Source organism: Hemicordylus capensis, chromosome 4 (genome assembly GCF_027244095.1).
Source record: "Hemicordylus capensis ecotype Gifberg chromosome 4, rHemCap1.1.pri, whole genome shotgun sequence".
Classification (NCBI taxonomy): domain Eukaryota; kingdom Metazoa; phylum Chordata; class Lepidosauria; order Squamata; family Cordylidae; genus Hemicordylus; species Hemicordylus capensis.
Window position 1 is genome coordinate 60,707,829 of NC_069660.1, and position 25,893 is coordinate 60,733,721.

The 25,893-nt window shown below is 40.7% G+C and overlaps 1 protein-coding gene across 3 annotated transcripts in view; it reads right to left on the reverse strand.

The window, feature by feature from the left end:
* RAP1A (RAP1A, member of RAS oncogene family) overlaps positions 1–25,893 on the reverse strand; it is a 145,536-nt gene that overhangs the window by 14,155 nt on the left and 105,488 nt on the right. For all 3 annotated transcript variants that reach the window (XM_053250696.1, XM_053250697.1, XM_053250698.1), the window contains exons 3-6: positions 19,231–19,314; positions 9,497–9,565; positions 6,153–6,209; positions 4,864–5,004 (exon numbers count right to left, since the gene is read on the reverse strand). In XM_053250696.1, coding sequence (XP_053106671.1) covers positions 4,864–5,004; positions 6,153–6,209; positions 9,497–9,565; positions 19,231–19,287 — 324 coding nt within the window. In that variant the 5' untranslated portion in view covers positions 19,288–19,314. The remainder of the gene's footprint in view (positions 1–4,863; positions 5,005–6,152; positions 6,210–9,496; positions 9,566–19,230; positions 19,315–25,893) is intronic.

Sequence of the window (25,893 nt, forward strand, 5' to 3'; positions counted from 1 at the left end):
TGCCCCTGACTCCCATGTTGAGAACAGAAAATATTTTAGCTGAACTGCATTACATTGCAATTATTATTGAGCAAACTCAGGGCCCCCATTCCTATTCACAACACTAGAAATAAGACAGAAAAAATGAGCACACTGAGATCTGGAGGCTACCAAATAGCACAGAGAGGCACATTTAGCAGCCAATTAATTGTGCCAAAAAGGCAGAATTAGTAGCCCCAATAGAATTAGGGGAATGGTCTCCCCTATGATTCATTTGACCTGTCCTATGATACCAGCATCACTTCAAGCAGTTCCACAGCACAGTGCTTTGACCTAAATGCTAAGAAAGGAATCAAGTTCAAAGGCTTTGTGTGGACATAATCCCCACCTAAAAGAAGATTAGTTTTACTTAAATAAAGAAAGTGTAGCTATTTAACCAAAGAGGGTAACAAAAACAGTACCAGGGGGAGAAGCCACAAATAATGATCGACAGAGATCTAGAAACCAAAGAATAGAAAGATGCAACTAAAGGGCATTTCAACTCAGCTAAGATTGCCTGTCCCCCACCTACACATCTTTTAGCTGACCTTGAGGGTGAGGTTGTGGCTCAGCAGAAAAGCACATCCTTTGCATGCAGGAGGTCCCAGGTTCTACTCCCGGCATCTCTAGGTAGGGCTGGGGAAAGAACCCTGTCAAACCCTGGGCAGTCAGCAGAGACAATACTGAGCTATATGGACCAATGGTCTGACTCGGTATAACGCAGCTAACTAGGTTTCCTCTGACTCTCCATGAATGGCTACTGGACTAAACTAGCATATTAACTGATGTTCTGGAATAATTTATCAAAAAAATGGAAAGCCCACATACCACTTTTGACATTACATTGCTGGTACAACAATTGCAAATTCTTCTATCATTCAAAGTATAGGTTGTACTGTCAATTGATGTTTTCAGGTTCCATACCTGTCTCCAGAGCAACTGTTAAAAGCAGACCTGCTAAACCAAACTAAACATCCATTCAATCCAACATTCCACTTTCAAGTGCATCTTAAGGGAGGAACTACATATTACACAACCTTCCACAATTTGTTTTGGGGTTTTATTTTTAATTTTTTATTAATCTAAGATAGCTACTTAAGTTGTAGTTTGAAGTAGGAAACTGGCACTGGAAGGGGCGCCTCTTAACCGTTCTCTCCTCTAGTGCTGTTTTCCAGTAAAATACTCCCTCCCCAAACTGATTTTAACCATGCTGGGCAAAAGATGTGCCATTTTCCAGTGAAAATCACCCTAAGTGGAAAAGATTAAAACGCCCTTTCCTGTTCTACCTCCAAACATCAGTTTTCTACTTTGAATTGGAGACTTGGTGCCTAAACTCTGTTTGGTTTTTTTTAAAGGCCCCCCTTCCTCATCAATGTACAAAAAGTGCCTCTATCATCTAGTTTTCTCCTTAAACCAGCATTCTTCATTGTATAGTCCAGGGGCCACAGGCAGCCACCATCAATCCAAAGTGTGGCTCCCTGACGAATTGTTTATTGGACCTCTGTGAAGCTTCAGCCAAAGCTGAAGACTCTGCACAGTCCCCCAGCACCATGCAGAGTCAGCCTCTCTCAATGTGCAGTGATGCACTTGGCCCAGGGGCTCCTTTAAAGGGAAAAGGGCCCCTCTTGAGCCCCTGCACCTTGAAAGGTGTACACAGAGCACTGGGAAGTATGGCCTTTCCCAAGAGGTTGCTGCCTCTGTTAAGGGGCCCTCCCAGCACTAAAAAGAAAAGAAAAGAAAGTACAGTACTGCGTAGTAATGGCTTTCCTATTGAAGGGTGGGGTGTTGTTGTTTTTTGCCAAAGTGGTCCCCGCTTGGAAAATAGTGACGATCACTGCCTCAGACCTTGTTGGAAATAGAGTGCTGGTTTAAAGGGGCGTTTGCGGAATTAGACCAAAGCTACTCAACAGATGCAATGGATACCCGAAATCATCCATTCACAAAGCAACCAAGAGCATGAATGATGCCAAGGAACTGATAATGCGATACAAAGCCTATCAGCTTAGATTACACAGTGATCAGTAGTGATTATAGTACAGTACCCATTTAACAGCTGTGTGATGGAATACGACACCAAGCCCATCCAGGTACAGATCCTATCCTTTATCACTGGTGGGACCCCTATTGGGAAGGTCAGATACCATAACAGCCAGCCAATTGCCCTCCTTAGCACTGCCCTGCCAACTGGCAGACTTTCACACTATTATGAGATTTTTTTTTTGTTCTAGGTTATATGAAGTGAATGGTACAAGCTCTTCCGCTTTCCCTAATATTTATAACTGGCAGCACAGTAAGCAAATCAGTTTATATGTAATGCAAAAGACATTGAGCCAAAATGCAAGGTTTGCATGGGAGGGGGGCAATTTTAGCAGTAAGCCGAATAGGAAACAGCATGCAAGAGCCTTCAAAAATGAACTTGGAGGCCCAGACGTTGCAGTATGCTAACGCCTCTGTGAAAATAACAGCCAGACTCAGTAACAGGAACTAAGGCTTCCTGATAAGCAAGTGCAAGATGCATTGCTGCCTTTGCTTTCAGTTACTACACCACACAGCCACACTGCGTTCAAAACACAGCCACAAAAATAGCGCTGAGCACCATATTTTCTCTGAATTTGGTTCTCAAGGCAATATTTCTTCAATATTCACTGACTTGGGGTTTTGTCAGCACCACCATCTCCAGAATAAAGTCATTACTCTCATGGCAGAAGTTCCACATGGTTACAAAAAAGACTGGATTAGAACACACACACACACACACACACACACACACACACACACACACACACACTTAATAATAGACTCAGTTTGATGGAAATCTCTGCAGTAAGGAAAATATACTTGCTGACATCCAGACTAAAGCTGTGTGTACACAAACCAAACGATTCATTTCCCATCGTGTTAGCATCCCTGCTTCTGAAGCACAGGGTATTTTGAGGGGGAGGAGTTTTGTGCCACACAATCCTTCCTTCGAAAAAACTCTGAGCAATGCACACTTATGTCCCTCATCCCTTCTGTGGAAGGGGAGATAAGTGAAAATGGCCCCACTCCCCACACGCACCTGCACTTCAGAACTCCAGAAGTAGGGATACTATTGTTATAAGCATGTATCCTCTGGCTGCGTATCTGCTGCTTTAGTCAGGATGCCAGCCATCATCTGCTGGATTCTACCCATCACAAAGTCCACATTCTGCACATGACATAGAAATAAGCTTTATAAAAAGGCAAATGGCTGGTACTATTATGAAACCTCTTAGAATAATTACGTCCCACTTTAACCGCTTGCCAAGGTCAAGATTCAAGGCAATAGCTATTAATGTTGCTTCAAATGAAAATGCACACCCAACATTTTTACACATGAAAGTTCAAGGGAAAGGACAGTGCAGCAGTAAGAACAAGAGAACAAAATACTTTGGGTTCAATTCCCTGATGTGCCACATGTTGGCTATATGGATTGGGACCAATGCTTTATGCTAGCTACAAGGGCACATCTAAGCAAGATGGCAAAGTACAAGTCACTCCAATATCAAAATACAAATCCAGTCAAGCAGACAGGATGTATATCTTGGGTGGGCAGGAGTGTGTGCATATACGCGCGCACACACACACACACACACACACACACACACACACACACACAGAGTCTTCACAAATGAAACAGGACAGTCTTCAGCAAGGCACATAAAGCATGTCTCCTTCCCCTGTACCACAATCAACAGTGCATCGTTGAGCTACATTCTGCAAATCTTATCATCATCTGTAGACTGTGGATGCAGAATCACCGAGTTGGAGGGAGCCTTTTAGACCACATAGTCCAACCTCCTTCTTGATGCAGCAAACCCAGAGCCAGAACATCCTCCACAATTGGCTACTGAGCTTCTGCTTGAAGACATTCAATAAAGGAGAGTCCACCCACTCATCCACCCACCCCAACTAACCGATGCCACTGTCAAACTGCTATTACAGATAAGAAGCTTCTTCTATTGTTCATCCAAGATAACCTGCTGTACCTTAAGCTTATTAGTTCTAGTCCTGCCATCTGGTACAGCAGAGAACAAATGTTTGCCCTCTTCTGTGCAACAGTCCTTCCAATATTTGACGAGTATGATCAGGTCCCTCTCAGTCTTCTCTTCAGGCTAAACATACCCAATTTCTTCAGTGTAGTCTCTGGAACACCATGCTCCCAGAACATGTGGGAGACAATTGCTTATGTCCAGCATTCAAGACCAAATGTGGTACAAGGAAGTTTGATAGTACTATCTTGATCCCACTAATAATTATGTTAGTGTGTTACTAAGAATTAGTAATACACATCACAAACTTCAGAATTTACCCATTTTGCTATTACAAAGTCTATGATTACTATTTGGACAGAAAACCATTTTCTTGCAATGGTAACCAAAGCATCTCTACTACAAAACCACAAAACTCATTTTTAGAAACAAATTATGAAGTCTGTATAATGAGCTTACTCAGTCTTCTAAAAATCTAGCTACCCGTTCAGTTACCTCAGTGGGAACTGATGTTTGAGGGGGGAAATCCAGTTTGAATGTCAAGAGTGTGAGCTATAGAATGCTGCTAAAATCCCAGTTCTTATGGAAGTTGAACTTTTCCAGAGTTCACCCCCAGTTGGGATGCTGGGCATCTGTGACTAACTGTCCAGTAATGTCCAAGTGAATAAAGAAAGGAGGTCTCTCAAATGTCTAAATAGAGAAGTTTATTATATTGCACTAAACACTCCAAAACAGTGTTCTTCAGTCATCTAGCAACTGTGCAAAAACAGATGCTGGCTTGTTTAGTTAGAGAAGGATTCCAATGGTTGACAAAAGCAAGAAGCCATTTACTCACATCTTCAGTGTCCTTGACCCGTAAGATCTGTTCCCTCAGGTCCTGTAAGTCATTGAACGTGGACTGTGCTGTAATAGAATATACTAGTGCAAACCCCTGACCATTCTTCATATAGAGATCCCTCATTGCTGTAAATTGCTCCTGGAATCAAATATTAAACAAAAATTAATTGGCTATTTAGTATAATTGGCTGTTCAGTATACACACAGTGTGGGTTTAAACAGACACAATGTCATGGCTAACTTTCAAATTTCCACTCTATGCTCTTGCACAAATCCAGTAAAGCATGCAAATTTAATTTTAAAGAGGCTGTTTCACAACTTCTAACAGAAGTGCACATCTGCTTCTTTTCCTGCTGTGAAAGGCAGCTGCATACTCCACACACACTGTGAGCACTCAACGGAAACATCATCTGGAGCATCATCAGGAGCAGGGGCCTATCCCCACTCCCTGGCATACATATCCATTGTAAACATATGATGAAGAAATGGTGAAGTCATCCCACACATTGTGGGAAGAAGTGGATACATACTACATCCATAAAAGATAACCTACTTCTACTGAGAGATCTGAAGTAACCCCAGTTCCAAAAAAAAAGTGGGGAAATCCTTTGAGACAGTATCAAGAACCTACATAGGCTTCTAGGGATAAATAAGCCAGGTGGAGGTACTGTGTCCCCTTAAGGGGCAATTATGTGGTTGCACGTGTTTTAACAGAAGTAGTGTGCAGCATGGACATACACACTTCCACAGCCAGCCAGCTTTGGAATATTTTAAAAGCTTTATCTGAACATTTCAGAATTCTGACACAATATAGGTGAAGTTCAGATGAAAGATCCTTTGATTGAAATTCTACCTTTGGATCTGAAATTCCAACATGATAAATATTTCAGTGCGTTCTGAATAAAAACAACACAAACAAGGAATACAGATTGAACTATTCTGAACAGTGTTACTTCATTAGAAACAAGAACTGATATTACTAGCATTGTTTAGGTAAGATTGTTAGCTTAAAAGGCACAGTAACAGAAGCAGAAAAAGACAGGTCCCTGCCCCCAAATCTTACAAGTATAAAACTTCTTCGGATCCTCGTACAGGGCTGCTCAACTCTGGCCCTCCCGTTTAATGCTAGACTACAACTCCCATCATCCCTGACTATTGGCCACTCTGGCAGGCAATGAGAGTTGTTGCAGTTCAGAAACAGTTGGAAGGCGGAAGCTGTGCACTCCTGCCTCAGTATCTGCTTCAAGATAAAGCCTTTCAGGCTTCTACAAAATAGATCTCACTTACTGTCCCTGCTGTATCGAGGATTTCAAGCATACATTGTTGACAGTCTACTTCGACTTGCTGAAAGACAAAAAGTAAAGACCAGCAGCATTAAACTCACTCACTCTCCGCGGGGGGGGGGGGAGAGATTCTAGATCAGGCCTGCTCAGCTTTGGTGCATAATCCACTATTCCAAGCCTCTTCACTATTTCCTAAGTGTTCATAGGAAATGCAGTCAACATGATTGCAGGTGCTAGCTAGGCAGTAGAAAGAATATCTTGAGTTCTTCTGCTCACACTCACCACTGGCTAGTATGGATACAGTTGTTCCTGATTACTGCCTGCTAGTGTCCATTAGTCGCCCTCACTAAAAGCAAGCAGGAAGTCACACTTGTGCAAGGTAATAACATTGCTTCCATCAACATCATTTTGTTGCTCAGCACAAACACACACTAGATAAACAAGTGTGGATGGACAATCCTTAACTGAGCAGTATGTGTAGATGATATGTATAGAATCATATCATCACTGATTTTAGAAAGGAGAAGCGCTTGGAAAATATAAATGGATTTTGTTTCTACCTGGCACCTTAAATTTATCCTCGCTTCCTGCAGAACCTTTCAAAATCAAAGCCTTTTTGCCATTCATTTATATTACCCAACTCAACTTATTAAAATCCAACTCATACATCTTTAGCCACACACTTCCATTTTATTCTCTTTTAAAACATCCTGGGGCATGAGTGAGCATCTTCTCACTGACATGAGTAAATGGAGCAGGATTCTGGCATTCTATCAACCCAGGGAGGTGTGGGAGGCAGAGGCAGTGTGGCAGTGCAATGGGGCCAAATCTGCATCAGCCATGAAACTTGGGACCAAATTTGGTCCCATGAAACTGGGACCAAATCTGCATCAGCCATGAAACTCGCAGAGTGACTGTGGACAAGTCTCTCTCAGTGTAACCAATTCTGCAGGGCTACTGCAAGAATTAAAATGGGAGAAGGGGACAGAAAGAACACAGAATGTCATCTTGAGCTCCCTGAAGGAGGGAAGACCTAAATATGTAAAAAATATAAGAAAAATAAATTGCTTTGCTCAAACTGGAAATTTTTTCTATCATGGAAAATTATGTAAGTGGGATAAATATAAAAATAGGCTAGGTATAGCAATGTCACCAGTAATTTATGATTTAGAATTCAACTCCGAGTTCTAGGAAAAATCCAATTTATGCAACAAATACAATCTCTATAGGTACAGGGTTTCAGTATGCAACCATCCATTACATACTTCTGACAATGTATACAGAAATTAAGAAGTGGTATGTTTGAATACCTGCAGATAAAAAGGTTTTGTAAAGAAATTTCAAGATCATGTCCAGCTTAGAAAACTTACTGGTTTTTGGGAAACAGCAATATATCTGTTTAGCTAAGAAATATTTAGAAGCAAAGGTTTACTAAATCCTGCTGGAATACACTATGAAACAGTGTAAATTAAAAACCACGATAAGCTGTAGGCAAAGACCTAGGCCATTCATAAACAATGTTTGGGAAAATATCTGGAGATATACTACACTTTAAAACTATACTACTTTTCAATATTCTATACTGGAAATGCAAAAGAAAAAGGAATTTGTTTTCACTTGTTTATTTGCTAAGAAATACTGGTTCAATATTAGAGCAAATAATAGAATTACAGGGACAAATATAAAAATATAAAAATCTTTAACATAAAGATGCAAAAATAATTTATAACGTAGGATAACAATTGCTAGAATTCTTCTTATGAATATGCATTTTAAAAAAATTTAAGAGAGAGCCAGCATGGTGTAGTGGTTAGAGTGCTGGACTAGGACCAGGGAGACCCGAGTTCAAATCCCCATTCAGCCATGATACTTGCTGGGTGACTCTGGGCCAGTCACTTCTCTCTCAGTCTAACCTACTTCACAGGGTTGTTGTGAAAGAGAAACTCAAGTATGTAGTACACCACTCTGGGCTCCTTGGAGGAAGAGCAGGATATAAATGTAAAATATTATTATTATTATTATTATTATTATTATTATTATTATTAATAATAATAATAATAATAATAAATCTTATGGTCACTTTTCTAACAGTGTGCTATAAAAACCGCTAAAATAAACAACACTACACACAACAAAATTAACCACAGCAGATTAAAAACAGTATCAAGACCATTGGCTGATATCTCTCACCCCTTCCCTCTAAAGCCCACCCATGCCTCCTGAAAATAAATCCCTGGTGGTCATATGGCCATCAGGGACATATCTTCTCGAAGCAAGGTGGGTTTTAGAGGGAATGGGAGAGTGGCAAACTTTGCCCTGTGTGGGGGGGGGGCATATGATGGCACAACATTACTTTGGGTGTCAGTACTGTTGCACTAGCATGGTGCTAATCCAGATGTAAGCCATTGTTTATAAAAGCTCTGGGTGGTTGCTGTTTTCTGGTCTTGGACCATAATAATAAACTAACTTATATACTACAAAAGGTCTTGGCGCACAGACAAGTCTTTGCCTGGCACTTGAAAGACAATAATGTAGGTGCCAGGCAAGCTTCCCTGGGGAGAGAATTTCACAAGGCTCTCTCCCTGGTTGCCACCTGCCTCACTTCCAAAGCCAGAGACACCTTTAGGAATATGTGGTAGCAGATATTTCTTCAGGAAGGGCTAAATTTTAGCTAAATTAATGCATTGCATAAGAACCAAAAGGAGGACAATAAAAATGGCACACATTCAATGAAAGTGCAGAGATTACCAGTTACTGAAATGGCATAGCACATACTCCAATGACTGTTAACCATATATTTAACTTTTAATACAGGAATATTGATATGTCCTATGTTCAAGGGAATATCTAACAGTCTGCAAGCACCATCATTTTAGAAATTGCTTATATGTATGTGCCATGAAACTGTAGTATAAATTATAAAACTAAATATGCTTCATGAGATTGTCCAGAAACTTAGGCTTCTAATTACAATCTTAAGCAATAGATTTTTCAATAGGACCAGAGTTTTCTGTTGAATGTACAGTGATTTTAAAACACACACTATTAATGGAAATCAAACAGAAAGCAATTGGTATTTCTCTAATGAATAGGAAACCTAAAGATTCTGAGGTGCAACAAATATTGATTTACATATGTATTCAGATATTATGAGGTGAGACAATATGACATTCAGCCACAGCTTGGTACAACTGAGCAGGCCATTTTGTGTGCAAAAACTAGTGACAGGCCACCCAGAATGTGATCCTAACTTTGGAGTTGCACCTTACATATGCCCACAAAATCTTGCTCAAGTGAAAATTGAAAAGTGGATCATTTGGGTGGAGAAAATATAACTTCATACTTTACCTTTCTGTAGGAATCTTCTATTGTGGGATCATATTTTTCAACAAATATTCCCTGAACAAACTGTACAGTCTGGAAAGGAACACACACACACAAAAATGGGGGGCGGGGGCGGGGGGAGAGAGATACACAGACAGGGTTAATCAGATGCCTGCAACTATAGTTATTCAACAGGCTAATCAGGAAAACTTTTGTGGAGCACAGAGTTCCCTCAGTCTTGTTTGCTGACCACTAGTCTCTTAATTGGGACTATATATATATATATATATATATATATATATATATATATATATATATTTAAAGAAGCTTAAAAATACACACATGTAGAAATGTAAAAGTCTGCATCAAGTACTTAGCCCCCATCTCTAGTATTTAAATCCCATTTCCACAAAATCATTCTGATACCAAATAGATCATAGGCCCATTCACATGTTATGTTCAGCACTCGTATATGAGTGAACAGTGTACACAGGTACAACCATTCATGTGTTATGTTGAACACAGGTACAGCAGTACACTTTGAATCTGAACCATGCTTTTGAAGGACCTGTATCCAGGTACACTTTTAACATGAACACAGGTACAGTCATTCACACAAACACATGTACAGACATTTGTACACTCATAAAGCATAATGTCTGAATTGGGCTCATGTCTCTCCTGTGTGTAACTAAGGAAGTCTCATCAAACCAACCCCCTGAGTTGTCTGAAGAATTATGCATTATTGGACAGGGCTTTTGTAACGAAATGGTAAAGCAGGCTAATTGCCTATCCATGACCTGCTATTTGTCACTTGGTTCCACAAACCTGCTGTCATGGGCAACTCCACAATTCACAACCGTGTTTGCGTCACTTTGGAAAAAAAGGAACAAAACTCCTAGGGTCACACTCCTAGGGTCACAACATGTAAACACACATGGGTTGTCAGCAAACTGGTTTAAACTCATGGTCATTTTAAAAAACTTGCTTTCTTGCAAATATATTGTGGAACACAGCTGCTTCAGAGGCAAATAGCAGCTTTGGGAGGGCAATTTTCAGCAGGAAAATAATACTGGGAGAAAGGGGTAATCCCTTCTTTCTCACACACAGCAATCCCATTCTGAATCGCCCCCACCGATGCCTGCTTTTAGCAAGAGAGGCATCACTTCTGGGATTAAACATCTGGTCATTTAAAAAGAACACAATTAGGTGCATGTCTAGTTTGATTTTATTACAAGTTTACAGACTTGCCAAAGAGAAGCAAGCAAGCAAACCATTAACAAAGTTTTCCCAGGGCTGTGCCTCACAACTGAATGGACCTCAGTGACTCACATGACATGTGTTCCTAATCACCTGGCGCTGCTCTACATGTGGTGGAAGCCACCTCTGGCAATGCCGCACAAAAGCACAATTACTTAAACGAGCAGTGCTTCGGTACTTACACTGGAAAAATTGAAGTTCTGAGCAAATGCAGGCACACTGTTTTAAGTAGTTTCATCACCACACTCTTGTGCACACTGCCAGGGCTGGCTTCCACATGCACAGCAGCACCAGACGAATGGAAATGCTGCCATTACCTAGCGCATCATGTGGGCTAGTATTCATTTACTTAAAAGATTTATACCCCACTTTTCAGACCCTTGCTTAACAAGGCAGCTCTCAAATGGAATCTTGTGCCCTTTCCATGGAGTGGTGTTTATTCTTGAAAGTGCTGATTTTTAAAATAAAATATGTAGTGGATAGATATCAAGCATTTCCCTTATAAATACAGCAACAGCCTTTTCTACAGTGACTCGCATGAACAGCTTTTCTAACTGCTCACTCTTAGAAATCACAAGCAGCCTCTAACAACCACCCCATTTGTTCAGGGTCAAAGCTGGGATTTTTTTCTCATGATGACAAGACGCACAAGTACCATCACTCCTAATAAGTGGTTTCAGATTTTGAAAGGCCAGTTATCTGCGAAAGGCATCATTGTATTTTGGAGAGTGCTGAATGCTTCAATGATTTCCTAACAAGAGAGAAAACAATTTTCTAGTGTTCATGTTCAAGGGTATTTTCCTGCAGATGGGGGGAGGGAGGTTGAAAATCCATTCTGCTATCCTTGCCCAACTTACACTGTCACCTAGAAAGATCAAGGCACTTGCCAGCACATCAACACAATGGAAAATCTGAACCTTTTTTGCATGTCATAGTACAGGCCTTCCCAACTGCAAATAAAGTTATGTGTGATGACTGACCAGATAATTCTGATTAAAACCTGAAATCTAAGTTTATCTGTAACAATAAGAAAACACAGATTTTATTCTGAGATAATATTGTAAAATCTCACTGACTAAGGAGTCGTTTGTAAATGGTTAAACAGTCATCAGATTCTTGCCTAAAGTCTGTAGCTAAGTGTTAAATCAAGGGAGATGGGAGGATATATAGGCTCCCAACACCTCCAAATAAGAGTTTATATCAATCTGTGTATACACTTAGAGGCTCAGATCATTTTATATTTTGATATTTTAATTTCATTGTTTTTTAAGGCATGAAATTATGTGCATGTATGTTCAAATTTCACATCTTTAGTCTTAAAGCACTTTAGGATGTTTTATTTATTATTTATTTATCATATTTCTATCCTGCCTGATATAGACATCTCTAGGTAGTGTACAAAGTTAAAACATAGCAAATGTAAAACAGTTAAAATTCACAAAAAAGAGAAAAACAATCTCAAAAGATAAAAACATTTTAAAATTTTCAGTTAAAGGCCTGGGAAAAACAGGTAGGTCTTGAGGTTCTTCGTAAAAGCAAGCAAAGAAGGAGATGCTCTTATTGAAAGAGGGAGTGTATTCTAGAGCCCTGGAGCAGCCACAGAGAAGGCCTGGTCATTAACCTACATTAACTTGTTTAACAAGCTGCAGAACACAATCCTGGGCATAACACAAGTTTAGCAGGAGGTTGTTTATCAACATTAAACAATACTGATGTAAGTGGGCCACTTCCACTTATCTATTAGAAAATGGAGACCAACCCTTTAGACCAGGAGTTTCTGACTTGGGCACCCAGGATGTTGCGGGACTACTGCTCTCATCATTCTCTCTTCTATATGCTCAGGTGGCCATAGTGTGTGTGGGTGAAATACAAAGGCGGCCTTTATCACCAGAGGTCTGATCTATGAATTCTGTCTTCTAAATGAAATAGAGAAGACATCATCCTTTGTTGGCAGGTACATCGGGATATACATGGATGCAGAGGACACAAGTTCGTAAACAGTAGACAAAAGCACCATAAAATGCAATGATAGAAGTGTGACAAGACTAATGCCATGAAGAGTCAAACGGTCTAATTTCTCTGATGGGAAGACAGACGAAGAGGCGCACATGCCATCAGCTCTTTTAGGAAGTGGCAATGGACTGAGAGAACTGTTGGGGTATCTACTCCCCAATTTCCCCAGGGCCTACTTAAGATCTGCACCCCCCTGTGATGGAGGAAGAAGAAGAGAACGTGAGCTCTGGGGAGCTCATATTATCAGCTCCTGAAGGGACTGGTTGTGGCTTGAGAAAATTTTGTTTTAGCTTATGTAATTCTTGTTGATTTTTTACATTCTAAACCACCTTGAAAGTCAAGGCTGAAAGACAGTATATAAATGCAGTAGGAAAATACAAACAATAAATATACAAGTGCCAGTTCTTGTCTTTTTTGTTATGAAAAAGGGGCTTTTTGCAGTGGCACCTGCAACCTCAACTAAATTCACATTTTGTAGAGCTGAATTTGCTGAAGTTCTAGGTCAGCAGTTTCACTCTGAAGTTTGTCTTCATTTGTTTGCTTGTTTAAAGCCATAAATCATCATGAAGAGAGAAACAGTGTACAGAACATCTAAATTAAAATAAATGATACCTGACAAAATACAACATTTTGAGAGAGAAATTTTTGTCCAATTTTTCATGCACCAACCCTTTTAAGCAGTAAAAAAAATATCAGAATGAAGTTCAGATGTTATCTCAAAACAATTGCTAAATTCAGTCTCAGAATAACTTCCTGCATAAAGGGGGCAATATGTAACTAGATCTTCTGCAAATTAATAACTACATATACACAGGCAGCTATCCAGCACTGTTTTCTGATACCTTCCTTCCAGGTAAATCACTTACATAGCCCAGAAACAGAGGACCGTGAATGCCCCTGTCAGAGAACTAGATGTCACATCCAGATGTGATTAAAATGTTAATAGTAGCACAATTAAGGAAACAGCAAATCAGTAACAAATATCATATATAGATCAGCCTTCACCTCTTTTACTGGTTCCTTTAGCCAGAGATCTTAAAAGGCATGCAGAAAATGGTATGCCTACAGGAATCACTTTCAGACCTTCTGGGTAATGAATGCAGTAATGTCAGGGATGGGGCCAGCAGGCACCATCTTGTTATGCCCATCCAGCTGTTTAGCCAATATATGGAGGGAATGACTGAGAGGGGCTAAAGTCTCCAGGACTCTCTGCTGCTGACTTCAAAGTCACAAACGTTAGATTAAAAAAAAACAAAAAACTTCAATGGGATGATCTTCATAGAAGTGTGACATATTGCTACCTTTTACATGTCATGGCCATTTGGCCCCACTGCTTACAGACTTGATTTCTCCATTTCTACAAAATGTCTACAAAAGGTATACACTTTGACATGTTGCTCTGTACACTGCTTGTTTTACGGTGATTGCTTCCACATGTGCACACAGACTGGACAACAATGGAAATGCTCTTCATGCATCTAAGTGGGCTCTAGTCCACAGGCTTATTAGAAGGTTTTCTCCAGATAATATTATATTCCATGGAGGCCAAATGAGGTCACAGGAGCAAGGCAAGATACCAGTTGGAATGACTATCATAGAAAAGAATGCTCTCTTTCTCTCACATAAGGGGTTACTGATCAGAGATTTTATGAGCTGCTCTTATTATGCCAGATTATCTATCACCAGATATTCTCCAGAAATACTATTAGGGAATATCCATGGTACAGACTGAAATAATGATCCCGTGCAATATTGAGCAGGTGTTCAACCACGCATTGCTAGACTTTGGGAACAGCCAGCAATGCCCAATATCAAAAGCTGGCACCTAAAATTCTGGGACACTGCAGTTATGGAGGAGATTACAGTTATATTAAACTTAGAAAAGCCAGACCTCTCTCAGATGCTTTCAAATGAAACTGCACTCTCAGTTTGGGAAGAGCATGGACAGGGTTTTAGACTGTGGTTTCTGACATTGATTTGGTTTACTGTGTATGTTTTGAGATTATGGCAACATACTATCCTTTGGTGTCCATTTTCTATTTTCTAACAGGCCTGTTTTCTAAATTAATAAAAATTAGAGGAAGGCTGAGCTCGAGACACATAAATGACTACAGCGCAAGTGGAAGAAGACTCAGTGCACTGTTTTACATTGGTTCCTTTCCTACCTCTCTGGTAGAGTCTAGATGGTGTGACTTGGAGACTGTTGCTCGGCAAAGTGAGAATTAAGGTATGGAGTTCCACAAGGCTCCGTACTCTCTCTAATCCTCTTTAACATCTACATGAAATCGCTGGGAGAGATCATCAGGAGGGTTTGGTGCAGGGTGTTATCACTATGCTGATGGCACCCAGGTCTATTTTTCTATCAGCCTCATAAGGAAATGCCTGCCTGGTAGCAGTAATGGGTTGGATGAGGGATAACAAATTGAAGTTGAATCCAAATAAGATGGAGTTACTGACTGGGAGGGGTGGGACCAGAGATATGGTTTAGATCTGCTTGTTCTGGATGGGGTTACACTCCACCTGAAAGATCAGGTACGTAGCTTGGGAGTGTTCCTGGATCTAAAATTCTCTCTGGTTTCTCAGGTTGAGGCAGTGGCCAGGAACACTTTTTATTAGCTTTGGTCAGTACACCAGCTACGCCCATTTCTGGAGAAAAGTGACCTTAAATAGTAGTGCATATGCTGGTAACCTCCAGACTTGACTACTGTAATGCATTCTACATGCAGCTGTATGTAGTCCAGAAACTACAATTGGTACAGAATGTGGCAGCCAGACTGGTCTCTGTGACAACCTGAAGGGACTAGCACACATAATTTTTTAAAAAAAGAATTGCACTGGCTATTGATATGTTTCTGAGCGAAATACAAAGTGCTGGTTATTAATTATAAAGCACACAATGGCTTGGATCCAGGGTACTTAAGAGAGCGCCTTCTTTATCATGAACCCTGTCACCTATTAAGTCCAGCCGAAGAGGTCCGGTTACAGTTGCCACCAGCTCATTTGGTGGAGACTTGGGACCATGCCTTCTCTGTGGCTACCCCAGGGCTTTGGAATATGCTCTCTGTCAAAATAAGAGCATCTTCTTCTGTGTTTGCTTTTAGGAAGACCGTCAAGACACACCTGTTTTCTCAGGCTTTTAACTGAAATTAATTTTAAACTGTTTAATTATTTTTATCCTATGAGATTGATTAAACTTTTTGTTCCAAGCAAATTGTTTTACTCTGTTTTATATTTGTTGTGTTTTAAATTGTGTACACCACCTGGAGATGAACATATCAAGCGTTATATAAATATGAAAGATGGACAGAGTAAGCCAAAATGATATTCTGTTCATTCCATTAATCCAGATTGCAGGGAGAGCTACAGGAAGACATTATTACAGGATGCCAAAGAAAGAGTATCAATGTTTTCTATTACTATTGCTTACAATGTCAATACTGCTTTAAGAGTGCGAAGTGAAGTATGTTATTTTGAGTACCTTTTGGTTTATCATCTCATCTCACTATGATTCCCATAATTGTTTTGGACAGTGTTGTCTAGGACCACCCAACACGTCCAAATCAAACATTATAAAGTGGCCAAGCTAGTTTAGAAGCTTATTTGCTTTGTCACCACAACACAAACACTTTTTTGGAAAAACGAACCCTCTCTTGGGTACAAAACTAGCCTTCATTCCTTTTTTTTTTTTTTTTTTTGGCTTTAAATCATTATTTAGGCAATTGCTAAGAATCCTCTCCGCATCCTGCTATTGCAGTTTTTAGTCTGGATATCTCTTCGGCATCACTGAGAACAGCAACCCGACAGTCCTAAAACGCCACAACTACTCACACCACCCGTAATTCATAGCTTCTCAAGGCCACCTCTACATATACTTTATTTTATTCTAAGCTGCATGTCTGGAGGAGGAAAGTAAACATGAGGGAATAGCAATTTAAAGCTTCTAATTTAAAATAGCTACTGATGTTTGCCAGCCTCTAAAATGTGGTATTTTTAAACTTCCAGCAACAATTTAGCTCCAGCAACTGAGATGCAGTTAGCCAGATTACAAGCAGAGACGTTTAGCAAGCTGTAGGGTTGTGACTGTACCACAAAAGCACAGACCATGCCTTCCAAGAGAAACCAATAATCCCTACAGAACCCTAGAGACCAGCACTTAAAATCATGACCTATTTCTGCATATTTTGAAAGTCAAAAAGGCCTAGGAAAGCTGGCCAGTTATCAAGGAAGTCGTCAACAGTGGTCCCAATCCATCTCAACAACTTCCCATTTATCTTCATCATGATCATGATTATGATCATAGTTTTATTGTATATGATTAAAAGCCTTTACACATTTATCTTGCTCTATAAGCAAGACATGTTTGTGTCTAAATACTTAGATGAAACCCAGCACTACATTTCCTATGTGTGATAAAGCACAGCAAATGAAACATTTGCAAAACATGCCAACACAAGAAATAGAGGCAAATAGGCCTAAACCAGAGCTATCAAAATGGTGGCTCATGTGTCAGAAGTGGTTGCCAGCCTCATTTTAGTGAGCTGTGACAACCCTCCCAAATTTTAAGCAAGATGTGGTAAAGAGATTTGTACAGTGTCACTTGTAAAGAAGAAGAAGAAAGAAATATTTCTAGTTGTAAACAGTTAGACCTATTTCACAGTCTACAGTTATACCTTTCTTGGATTTTGTGTCTGTCATCTAAGTGTACATGCTTGCCAAGCAAGTTCAACACATACACAATTTACTTCAAGAGAGAAAGCTTCTCAAAAATGAAGGGACTGGTTAAAAAAAGAAGCTGAAAACGAAACTGAAACATTAACTGTATCTAGAATGGATGGAAGTAATTTTAAACCACCACAACAGAAGTTGATCAACAAGTATATCACAAAGTAGAAATGGTATCTCCAAACTCAAGAGGGTGCCTGAATGACTGATGAACAGAGGTGAGGAAGCTCTAAAGGCAAGACGGTTTCCTTCAGAAACCAGAAGTGTTGCCCAAATGAGAACAAAAAGGAACACAGACTCTGGCAAAGATGGCGGGGGGAGGCGGGGGCAATGAAGCCCTTGAGGAGTACTGTATATGGCTAAAACATTAAGACAGACTATAAAAACTTATTTAAATGCATCATGAGCAGGAAACCTGCCAGAGAAGTGGTTGCACCCTTGGAGTGAGAGGTACGGAGTGAGAGGGAGTGAGTGGTTGCACCATTGGAGTGAGAGGTGGTTGCACCATTGGAGTGAGAGGGACATTTAAGGAGGATACGGTGATTGCACAGAAGCTGAATGAATTATTTGCATCTTTTTTTCACTGCAGAGAATACAAGGACAATATCCAGGAAGTTTTTCACACCTGGCTTTTAGTTCACATCTCCTCTGGAATGGAGGGGATGCACTCACATATCGCCCACATTTAACCCAAAGTCCCTGAGAGATACCAGGGAGCACTTCACACACAATTCGGGTTTTTCACTGCACGCAAGAGTGTAGCCCAATTTATATGCAGGGTTTAAAAAAAAAACAACCCATTTTTTGCATCAGTTTTTGGGGGCAACTTCAAACTTTCAGTAAAGCCTCACAGAAAACCCACGGTGAAGCCTGCTGTCTGGGAAAGCTCCATGCTCAGAACTGATCTTCTTGGGGAGAAAGTCTGAAGAAGTGAGTGAAAGAGATGACAAGGAATTATGTTCTAGGTCATATTGATGAATTAAAAATTTACAAATATCCAGGCCCAGAGAACAGATTTTTGAAAACAACTTAGATGTGCCATTGGTGACCTATACAGTTTACTGCCACGACGTGATGATCATCACTAGCTTTAAATGGCTTTAAAAGGAGGCTAGACAAATTTATGGAGAACAGCTCTACTCCATGTCTTGATGTCTACATGCCAACTCCAAGACAAGTTCAAAGGCAGTATGCCAGTATACCAATTGCAGAGGAGCAGTGGCGGAAGAGAGGTTATGCCTTCATCTCTGGCTTGTGGGCTTCCCAGAGGCATCTGGTTGGTCATTGTTAGGATGCAGGCCAGATACGCCCGATTCAGCAGGGCTCTTCTTAAGTTCTCTAATGCTATACCTGAATATATATGCTATATAATTCTGCAGTCTTTACTGCTAGATTTTTTGAAGGGATTCTGAACATACATGAGGGGTCATTTGTGTAGCAAGACATCTTTTATTCCCCAGAGCACTTTCTGGAGAATAAAGTGGCCCTTATGAACACGTATTCTAAGCAAAAGAAGCACAGGCATCCTGGTTGCAGAATTGCATAGTTTTCTCCTTAAATGAGGAATTCCTAAACTAAAAAGCTTAAATTACTTCAATGCTCCAACACTTACCCCTAGGAATATACCATGAATTTTATTGTTTGTTGTATGGAATGTCAATATCTTGACTATTAATTATGTCATTAATGGTCAACTGAGGAGTTCAAGATTGTCTTTTGGCAGACTTGTCAGAAAGGCATTTTTAATTGAAGAGTCAACTCACCAAAGCAGACTTCCCCACGCCGCCCGAGCCAAGGACGACTAGCTTGTACTCACGCATGATGTGGTCTATTCAAATACTGACAGTCTGAAAAAGAAAGGAGAAGACAATGGAACCAAGGTTGCTTTGTATGAAATACACAGGGAACAGTTACTAATTATACAATGCATTTCCCCAAAGAACTTCTATGTCTCCATATGCACTTGCAGAGGTCACCATATATAAAAAGGTACACTGTATCAACTTTAAATGGCCAACAGTAGACTCCACTTGACAGCTTGATAACCAACATACGAAGCTGCCTATATACAGCAGTGTGACTGGGGTGGGACAGAAATATTTAAAATAAATAAAATGGTACCGAGTCAGATCATTGGCCCACCTAGTTCAGCATTGTCTACACTACTCTGATCCTGACCAGGGGCTCAAGGTTGACTCAGCCTTCCATCCTTCCGAGGTCGGTAAAATGAGTACCCAGAATGTTGGGGGCAATATGCTAAATCATTGTAAACCACTTAGAGAGCTCCGGCTATAGAGCGGTATATAAATGTAAGTGCTATTGCTATTGATGTGCAGAAGATCTCCAGAGTTCCGGGCAGAAGTGTTTGCCAGCCCAACCCGAGCAGTAGTGCACTGGAAGGGTGGGGTATAAATACTTTAAATAAATAAAAATAAACTGAACATGGAACCTTTCGCATGCAATCTACCACTGAGCTACGGCCCAGCTTCCATGTATCTAAGACACTGAATGCGATACCAGTGTATAGCTGGCTGCTGCCGCTGCCATACTTTCCCAAGTTTTCTGACAAATGCAAAGGACTCAGGAAGGGAATACGTCAGCCTCTCACTTCTTCCTAGGCTTTGCAGACCTCAGAAGCAGCCAGAGGACTCAAGAGAAAGGATGGGCCTTCTCCCCCACACCCAGCACAAACTCCAGAGGACCCTCCTTAAGGGAACTCTTTCCCTCCTTAAGAATACTCTGCAATGCACAGAAAACTTGTGGGATGTGTGTCTCATGCTGTACAAGTACTCAACTCACCAGAAATTATTCATGTTCACCAATGGTGAGCACACTTGTGGTCACCACTGGACTGGACACCTGTAGAATAGAATGTAGACAAAGAGGGAGGCTTCACATGACTGCTAGCAAGTCAGTAAATAAGCTGGAAACATGTTGGCAACTGAGCGCGCACACTCCTAGAAGACATGATTTCTACACCTGCCCAAATTCGGTTCCCACACCAGATTCCAGAGATTCACCCAACATTCTCCTGAGATTCTCTGTCCAACTACAGGTGGGCAAAGAATCGGGGGGAAAGTCAGGTGAGTCTTAGGAATCTGGTGCAAGAGCTGGACTTCAGACGTCACATCTGCTGGGAGCACACGATCTTGGTTCCCAACATGTGCCCAGCATGTTCCCAGCTTACTGACTCACCAGCGGTGTGTGAAGCCACCCACAAAAGTTGAACAGAATACATTCGCTATTCTTGTTTGGGAGTCAAATGCATCAACCTTGAGGTCTCTAGAAAATTATTTTAGTCACTTCTGCTACAAGACAGATTGAAGCAGTTTAATTAAAGTGAGCTCATTAAATTTTAAAAAAGCAAATGAGAAAATGTGTTGAAATTGCTGTATATGGTAAATATTGTGTGAATACATGAAAGTCTTCTGCAATACTGTTATCTTAAATAATGTGTCCTCTTTTCAAGGAAATATTTTGTATGCTAATGTTAAGGGGGAAATAAAAATGAAAAATATTTGACATACAATAGCAGAAAAAAATCTAGCGGTAGCCACCTAATGGTGCAGTGTGGAAATTACTTTACTAGCAAGCCAGATGTTGCTGGTTCGAATCCCCGCTGGTATGTTTCCCAGACTATGGGAAACACCTATATCTGGCAGCAGTGATATAGGAAGATGCTGAAAGGCATCATCTCATACAGCACAGGAGATGGCAATGGTAAACTGTTTAACTTTTGATTGTTTATTATTTGTTTTAAACTTTGTTTAGTATTTGTTGTGAACCGCCCTGAGACCTTGGGTTAGGGTGGTATAAAAATATGCTAAATAATTAATTAATAAATAAAATAAACACCTCCTGTATTCTACCAAAGAAAAACCACAGGGCTCTGTGGTTGCCAGGAGTCAACATCAACTCAGCAGCATGCTTTACCTTTACCTTGAATACATCTGCTAGAGATTTGCCTATGTACTGTACATTACACTACATATACATTTTTGATTGAAATGCTAGGTCTACAGGCTTTCAACAGTTTCAGCATCCTAATAAGCAAGTACATGAATCTTTTTCCAACTTCATTTGCTTGCATGCATTTTATTGCTTTTTATATAAATAAATACATCACACACACCCTTACATGCATACTATATAAAACAAATCAGGCTTCCCCTCATATAGCTGGTTGATAAAATATACAGCTGGTTTATAACAACCAAAGAGGGCTAAGTCAAAAGAATGGAAGAGAGAAAACACTACACAATAAAATTTTATCAAAGCGTTCCAATTTTTATTTTGAATAATTGGTCAACTTTTGGACATTTAATAGAGTATTTTCTCCCAGAAAGCTAGTATACATAAATAAGAAGAAATAGTATACATAAATAAGAATAAATAAATAAGGCTCAGCTTGATATTTGGTGGAGAGATCATTTTCCAGTGTTCCAATGTTTAATTATTTGCCACTATGGCATAGTTAAACCACATATAAGCCATCTAATGGCGCAGCGGGGAAATGCTTGACTAACAAGCAGAAGGTTGCCGGTTTGAATCTCCGCTGGTACTATATCAGGCAGCAGTGATATAGGAAGATGCTGAAAGGCATTATCTCATACTGCGTGGGAGAAGGCAATTGTAAGCCCCTCCCGTATTCTACCAAAGAAAACCACAGGGCTCTGTGGGTGCCAGGAGTCGAAATCGACTTGACAACACACTTTACCTTTATAGTTTAACCATATACCTTTATAGTTTAACCATAATGCATCTTCAAGACACTAAGCTAAAGAAACATCTCCAAACCTCCTTGCATAAACAGTAATGGCTCAAAGTAAGCACTTGTAAAAGGGCAAATCTCTCCAGGGTTGATTTAGAATTAAGAGCACTGGAGACCACCCCATAAGCCCCCATTCCTCCCTCTAGACCCCTTTTATCCAACTTTTGGGGCAGCAAGTCTCTTCCCCACTCCCTTTAATTGGCTACTGTAGCTGCTGGAACTGTGAGAGACAATAACTCGCTCCCTCTGTCCACTGCATGTGACAGGTTTGTGGGGGACCTTGGCCAAGTACCTTTGTACCCTTCACAACAGGAGGAGCAGCTGCTCTAGCAGCCACCCACCCACCCCATGCCCTTGTTCCTGCTCAACTGTCTGCAACAGCAGGAGCACTGCATTATAGATGTAAAAACCCACAGTCACTGCCAGAGTACTTTGAGCTGTTGCCACCAGTGCAGGCAAGATAATACCTCACAAGGGTTTGGGGAAGGGATTACTTAAGCAACAGCAGCTTGGAATACTTCTCAGTAGTTTTAACACCACTTTTTTTTTTTAAAAAAAAACTGAGATCTCAGGGGTCAGCTGTGGCCCTTTGATGGCTCTGGGCCCTTGGCTGACCCTTGACACAGGCCTTGCTTCTGTACCTGGTGCATGGACTGCTGCTGGAGACAGGGAACTACCACCATCTCAGCAACATTATGCTGTTGTGTAAAGGAGGGGAGTTGGGAAGAGTTAAGAGGGCGTGTGAGCGAGGAGGAAAGAAACTCTGGGAGTCATAATGCATGCCTAGGCTGAAGATATAAGCCACCTTAAGTGGCGCAGTGATGAAATGCTTGACTAACAAGCAGAAGGTTGCCGGGTCAAATCCCCGCTGGTACTATATTTATTTATTCATTTAACATGTTTATACCGCCCAAAACACAAGTTCTCTGGGCGGTTTACAAGAGAATAAAAACCACCAACAAAAAGATTAAAACATTTCAACAATTAAAATTTTAAAAAGTTAAAACTATTAACACACAATTAAAACACAAGTAAAACAGTCTCTAATTAAAAGTCTGGGTGAACAAATGAGTCTTGACTGCCCTTTTAAAAGTTGTAAGAGATGGGGAGGCTCTTATTTCAGCAGAAAGTGTGTTCCAAAGCCTTGGGGCAGCAGTGGAGAAGGCCTGTCCCTGAACAGCCACCAGACGAGCCAAAACAGTTATGGTTTGGCCATTATGTCCATGCCAACCTAACCTGACAGATCTTAAATTTTTTCCCATGGATTCATTTGTATCATCAACCAGCACACATTTCCCAGGGTTCCTTCAAATAATCTGTTCTAAGTAATGTTTAAATGCTTTCCATTATTATTACTGCCTTTTGGTTTAGAATTATTGTAAGACATGCACAAAATCCAGTCTAAAAACAAAAAATACATGATGCAAATCCATGTATCATCACTGATGCCTTGGCTTAAGCTAATGTTTGAGCCAACAGTGAATAAGGCATGAAAAGGTCTTCCTCATCTATTAAATCATTCAAAATACAATGCCCCAATCATTCCACATCATTGATTTATTCTGGACAGCCGACATTCCACACAGTAGAACATGGACATTAGGGATCCGCCAAGGCTGCTACAGAATCTGACAGGACAGCTGCGGAAAAACGTAACACAATTTCCAGGTAATTCACTCAGTGCTACTTCTAGTGTTCCCAATGGAACTGGGAACTGCACAAGTTTAGCGCTGCACAATTTCCATTTTAAGTCATTCTACAGCAGCTCCATCGCACATCATCATCAGGGCTGCCTTTCACACTGTGCATCGGCCCCAGCGCCGACACTCCATTGCACAGAATGTCAGCAAGTATATGGTAGTGAGTCAGTTTGGGGACGGAAACTCCACAAGGGAATGGATCAGATGAACAACTGTGCAAATGGACACCATCTATGCTTAGTAGCAACCAACAAACATCATAGGCATCTGAGCATTCTTGGCATCAGAGTCTTCATCCAGAAAAACAGCAGCACTTATGCTGTTTTGTGTGTTTTGTTTTCACTTTCAGAATCGCTTGCTCGTTAAGCCTCACTGTATCCCACAAGTAGCAAGGTGGGTCTGACTAAAGGCACAGTTATTTCTCTAAGTAAGAGATTCAGCTTACATTTCCAAGTCGCACTACTTGCATCAGCTCTCCAAACTGGCCTACTGCAGATGTAATGCTCCTAAACTGCTAACTGTACAGTAGTTAGGGAATGGGGAGTGTGCCACAGAGTTGTGCACTCTGTCCTGCCCTATATAGAAGTACCCTCTCTGGCCTTTTCAGAACTGACCATGATGCAGCATTGTTTGCCCCCATGCTAACCGCAGCACTAAATCAAGTTCCAAACTAGGCTGCAACCAGTGTTAGAAACTGACTTGCAGACCCCTGGTTAAAGCAAACTTAGGAACATTTATATTACACATACACTGATACTTATCATATAATCCCAGCGCATGGTCTGCAAACTTCTTCATGACAGCCAAAGTTTCTAAAGTAAATTTATGAAGCTGCCTTATGTTGTCAGACATCTGATCTACCTATGGTTGAAAAGCAGTATATAAATATGGCGCAGTGGGGAAGTAACTTGCCTAGGGAGCAAGAGGTTGTTGGTTTGAATCCCTGCTGCAGTGTTTCCCAGTCTATGGGAAACACCTATATCAGACAGCAGCGATATAGGAAGATGCTGAAAAGTATTCTCTTGTATTCTACCAAAGAGAACCACATGGTTCTGTGGTCGCCAGGAGTCGACACTGACTCAACGGCACAACTTTACTGTAATAATACCTAGCTCAGAAGCATCTACTTTGACTAGCAGCAGCTCTCCAAGAACTAAAGCACACATCCTTCTCAGCCCTGCAGGACCACATTCTTTTCAACTAGAGGTGCTGGCAACGAAGTCTGGGTCCTTGTGCATGCAAAGCATGTGCTCTGCATTGAACCATGGTGAGGTTATGAACGTAATCTCTACAGATTGTATGCCTGGAATTTCAGCGTGAGAGCAGTGGGTATGGGGCTTGGTTTGGTTTTTAAAATATTTGCTGTGTATAAATGTATTCTGCTTCCAAAATTTAGATTTCCAAATTGTGTGAAGAAAAGCATTGGGCAAGGACTGAATTTCAAGGAGGAAGAGAACAGAGCTTTGTGGGGGGCAGGGATAGGCAGTAAAAAGAACAGTGACAGGGATTAAAGAGTACAAAGTGGCTATGGAAGGAAGCAAAGCATTAACTGCTAGCCACTGGGAGACCTGCCCAGCCTTCCAAGGTTTCTCAGCTTCACGAAAACTCTGCCTATATGTCTGGAACACATACTTATACCCTTTTACAGCAATAAACACAAAAACTTACTTTTCTTTCTGTCATTTGATCAACACAGTTCTGGTGGATAACACTTTGTAGCAATGACACACAGGACAGCTACATGCCTATCTGAAGAAAAAGGCCTCCCTAAAAGAGCTACCCTCAGACACATTAATAGTTGCTTATGCAATTTATTTTTTCACACTCAATTGCACAGAAGGATGTGCAATTAAGCAGAAAAGAAATTATAGCGGGGAGATGCAGGAGACTGAGATTGCTTTCCCATCGTCAATAGGGAATGATTTAGGTCAATATTTTCTCTCTGTAAAAGGTCA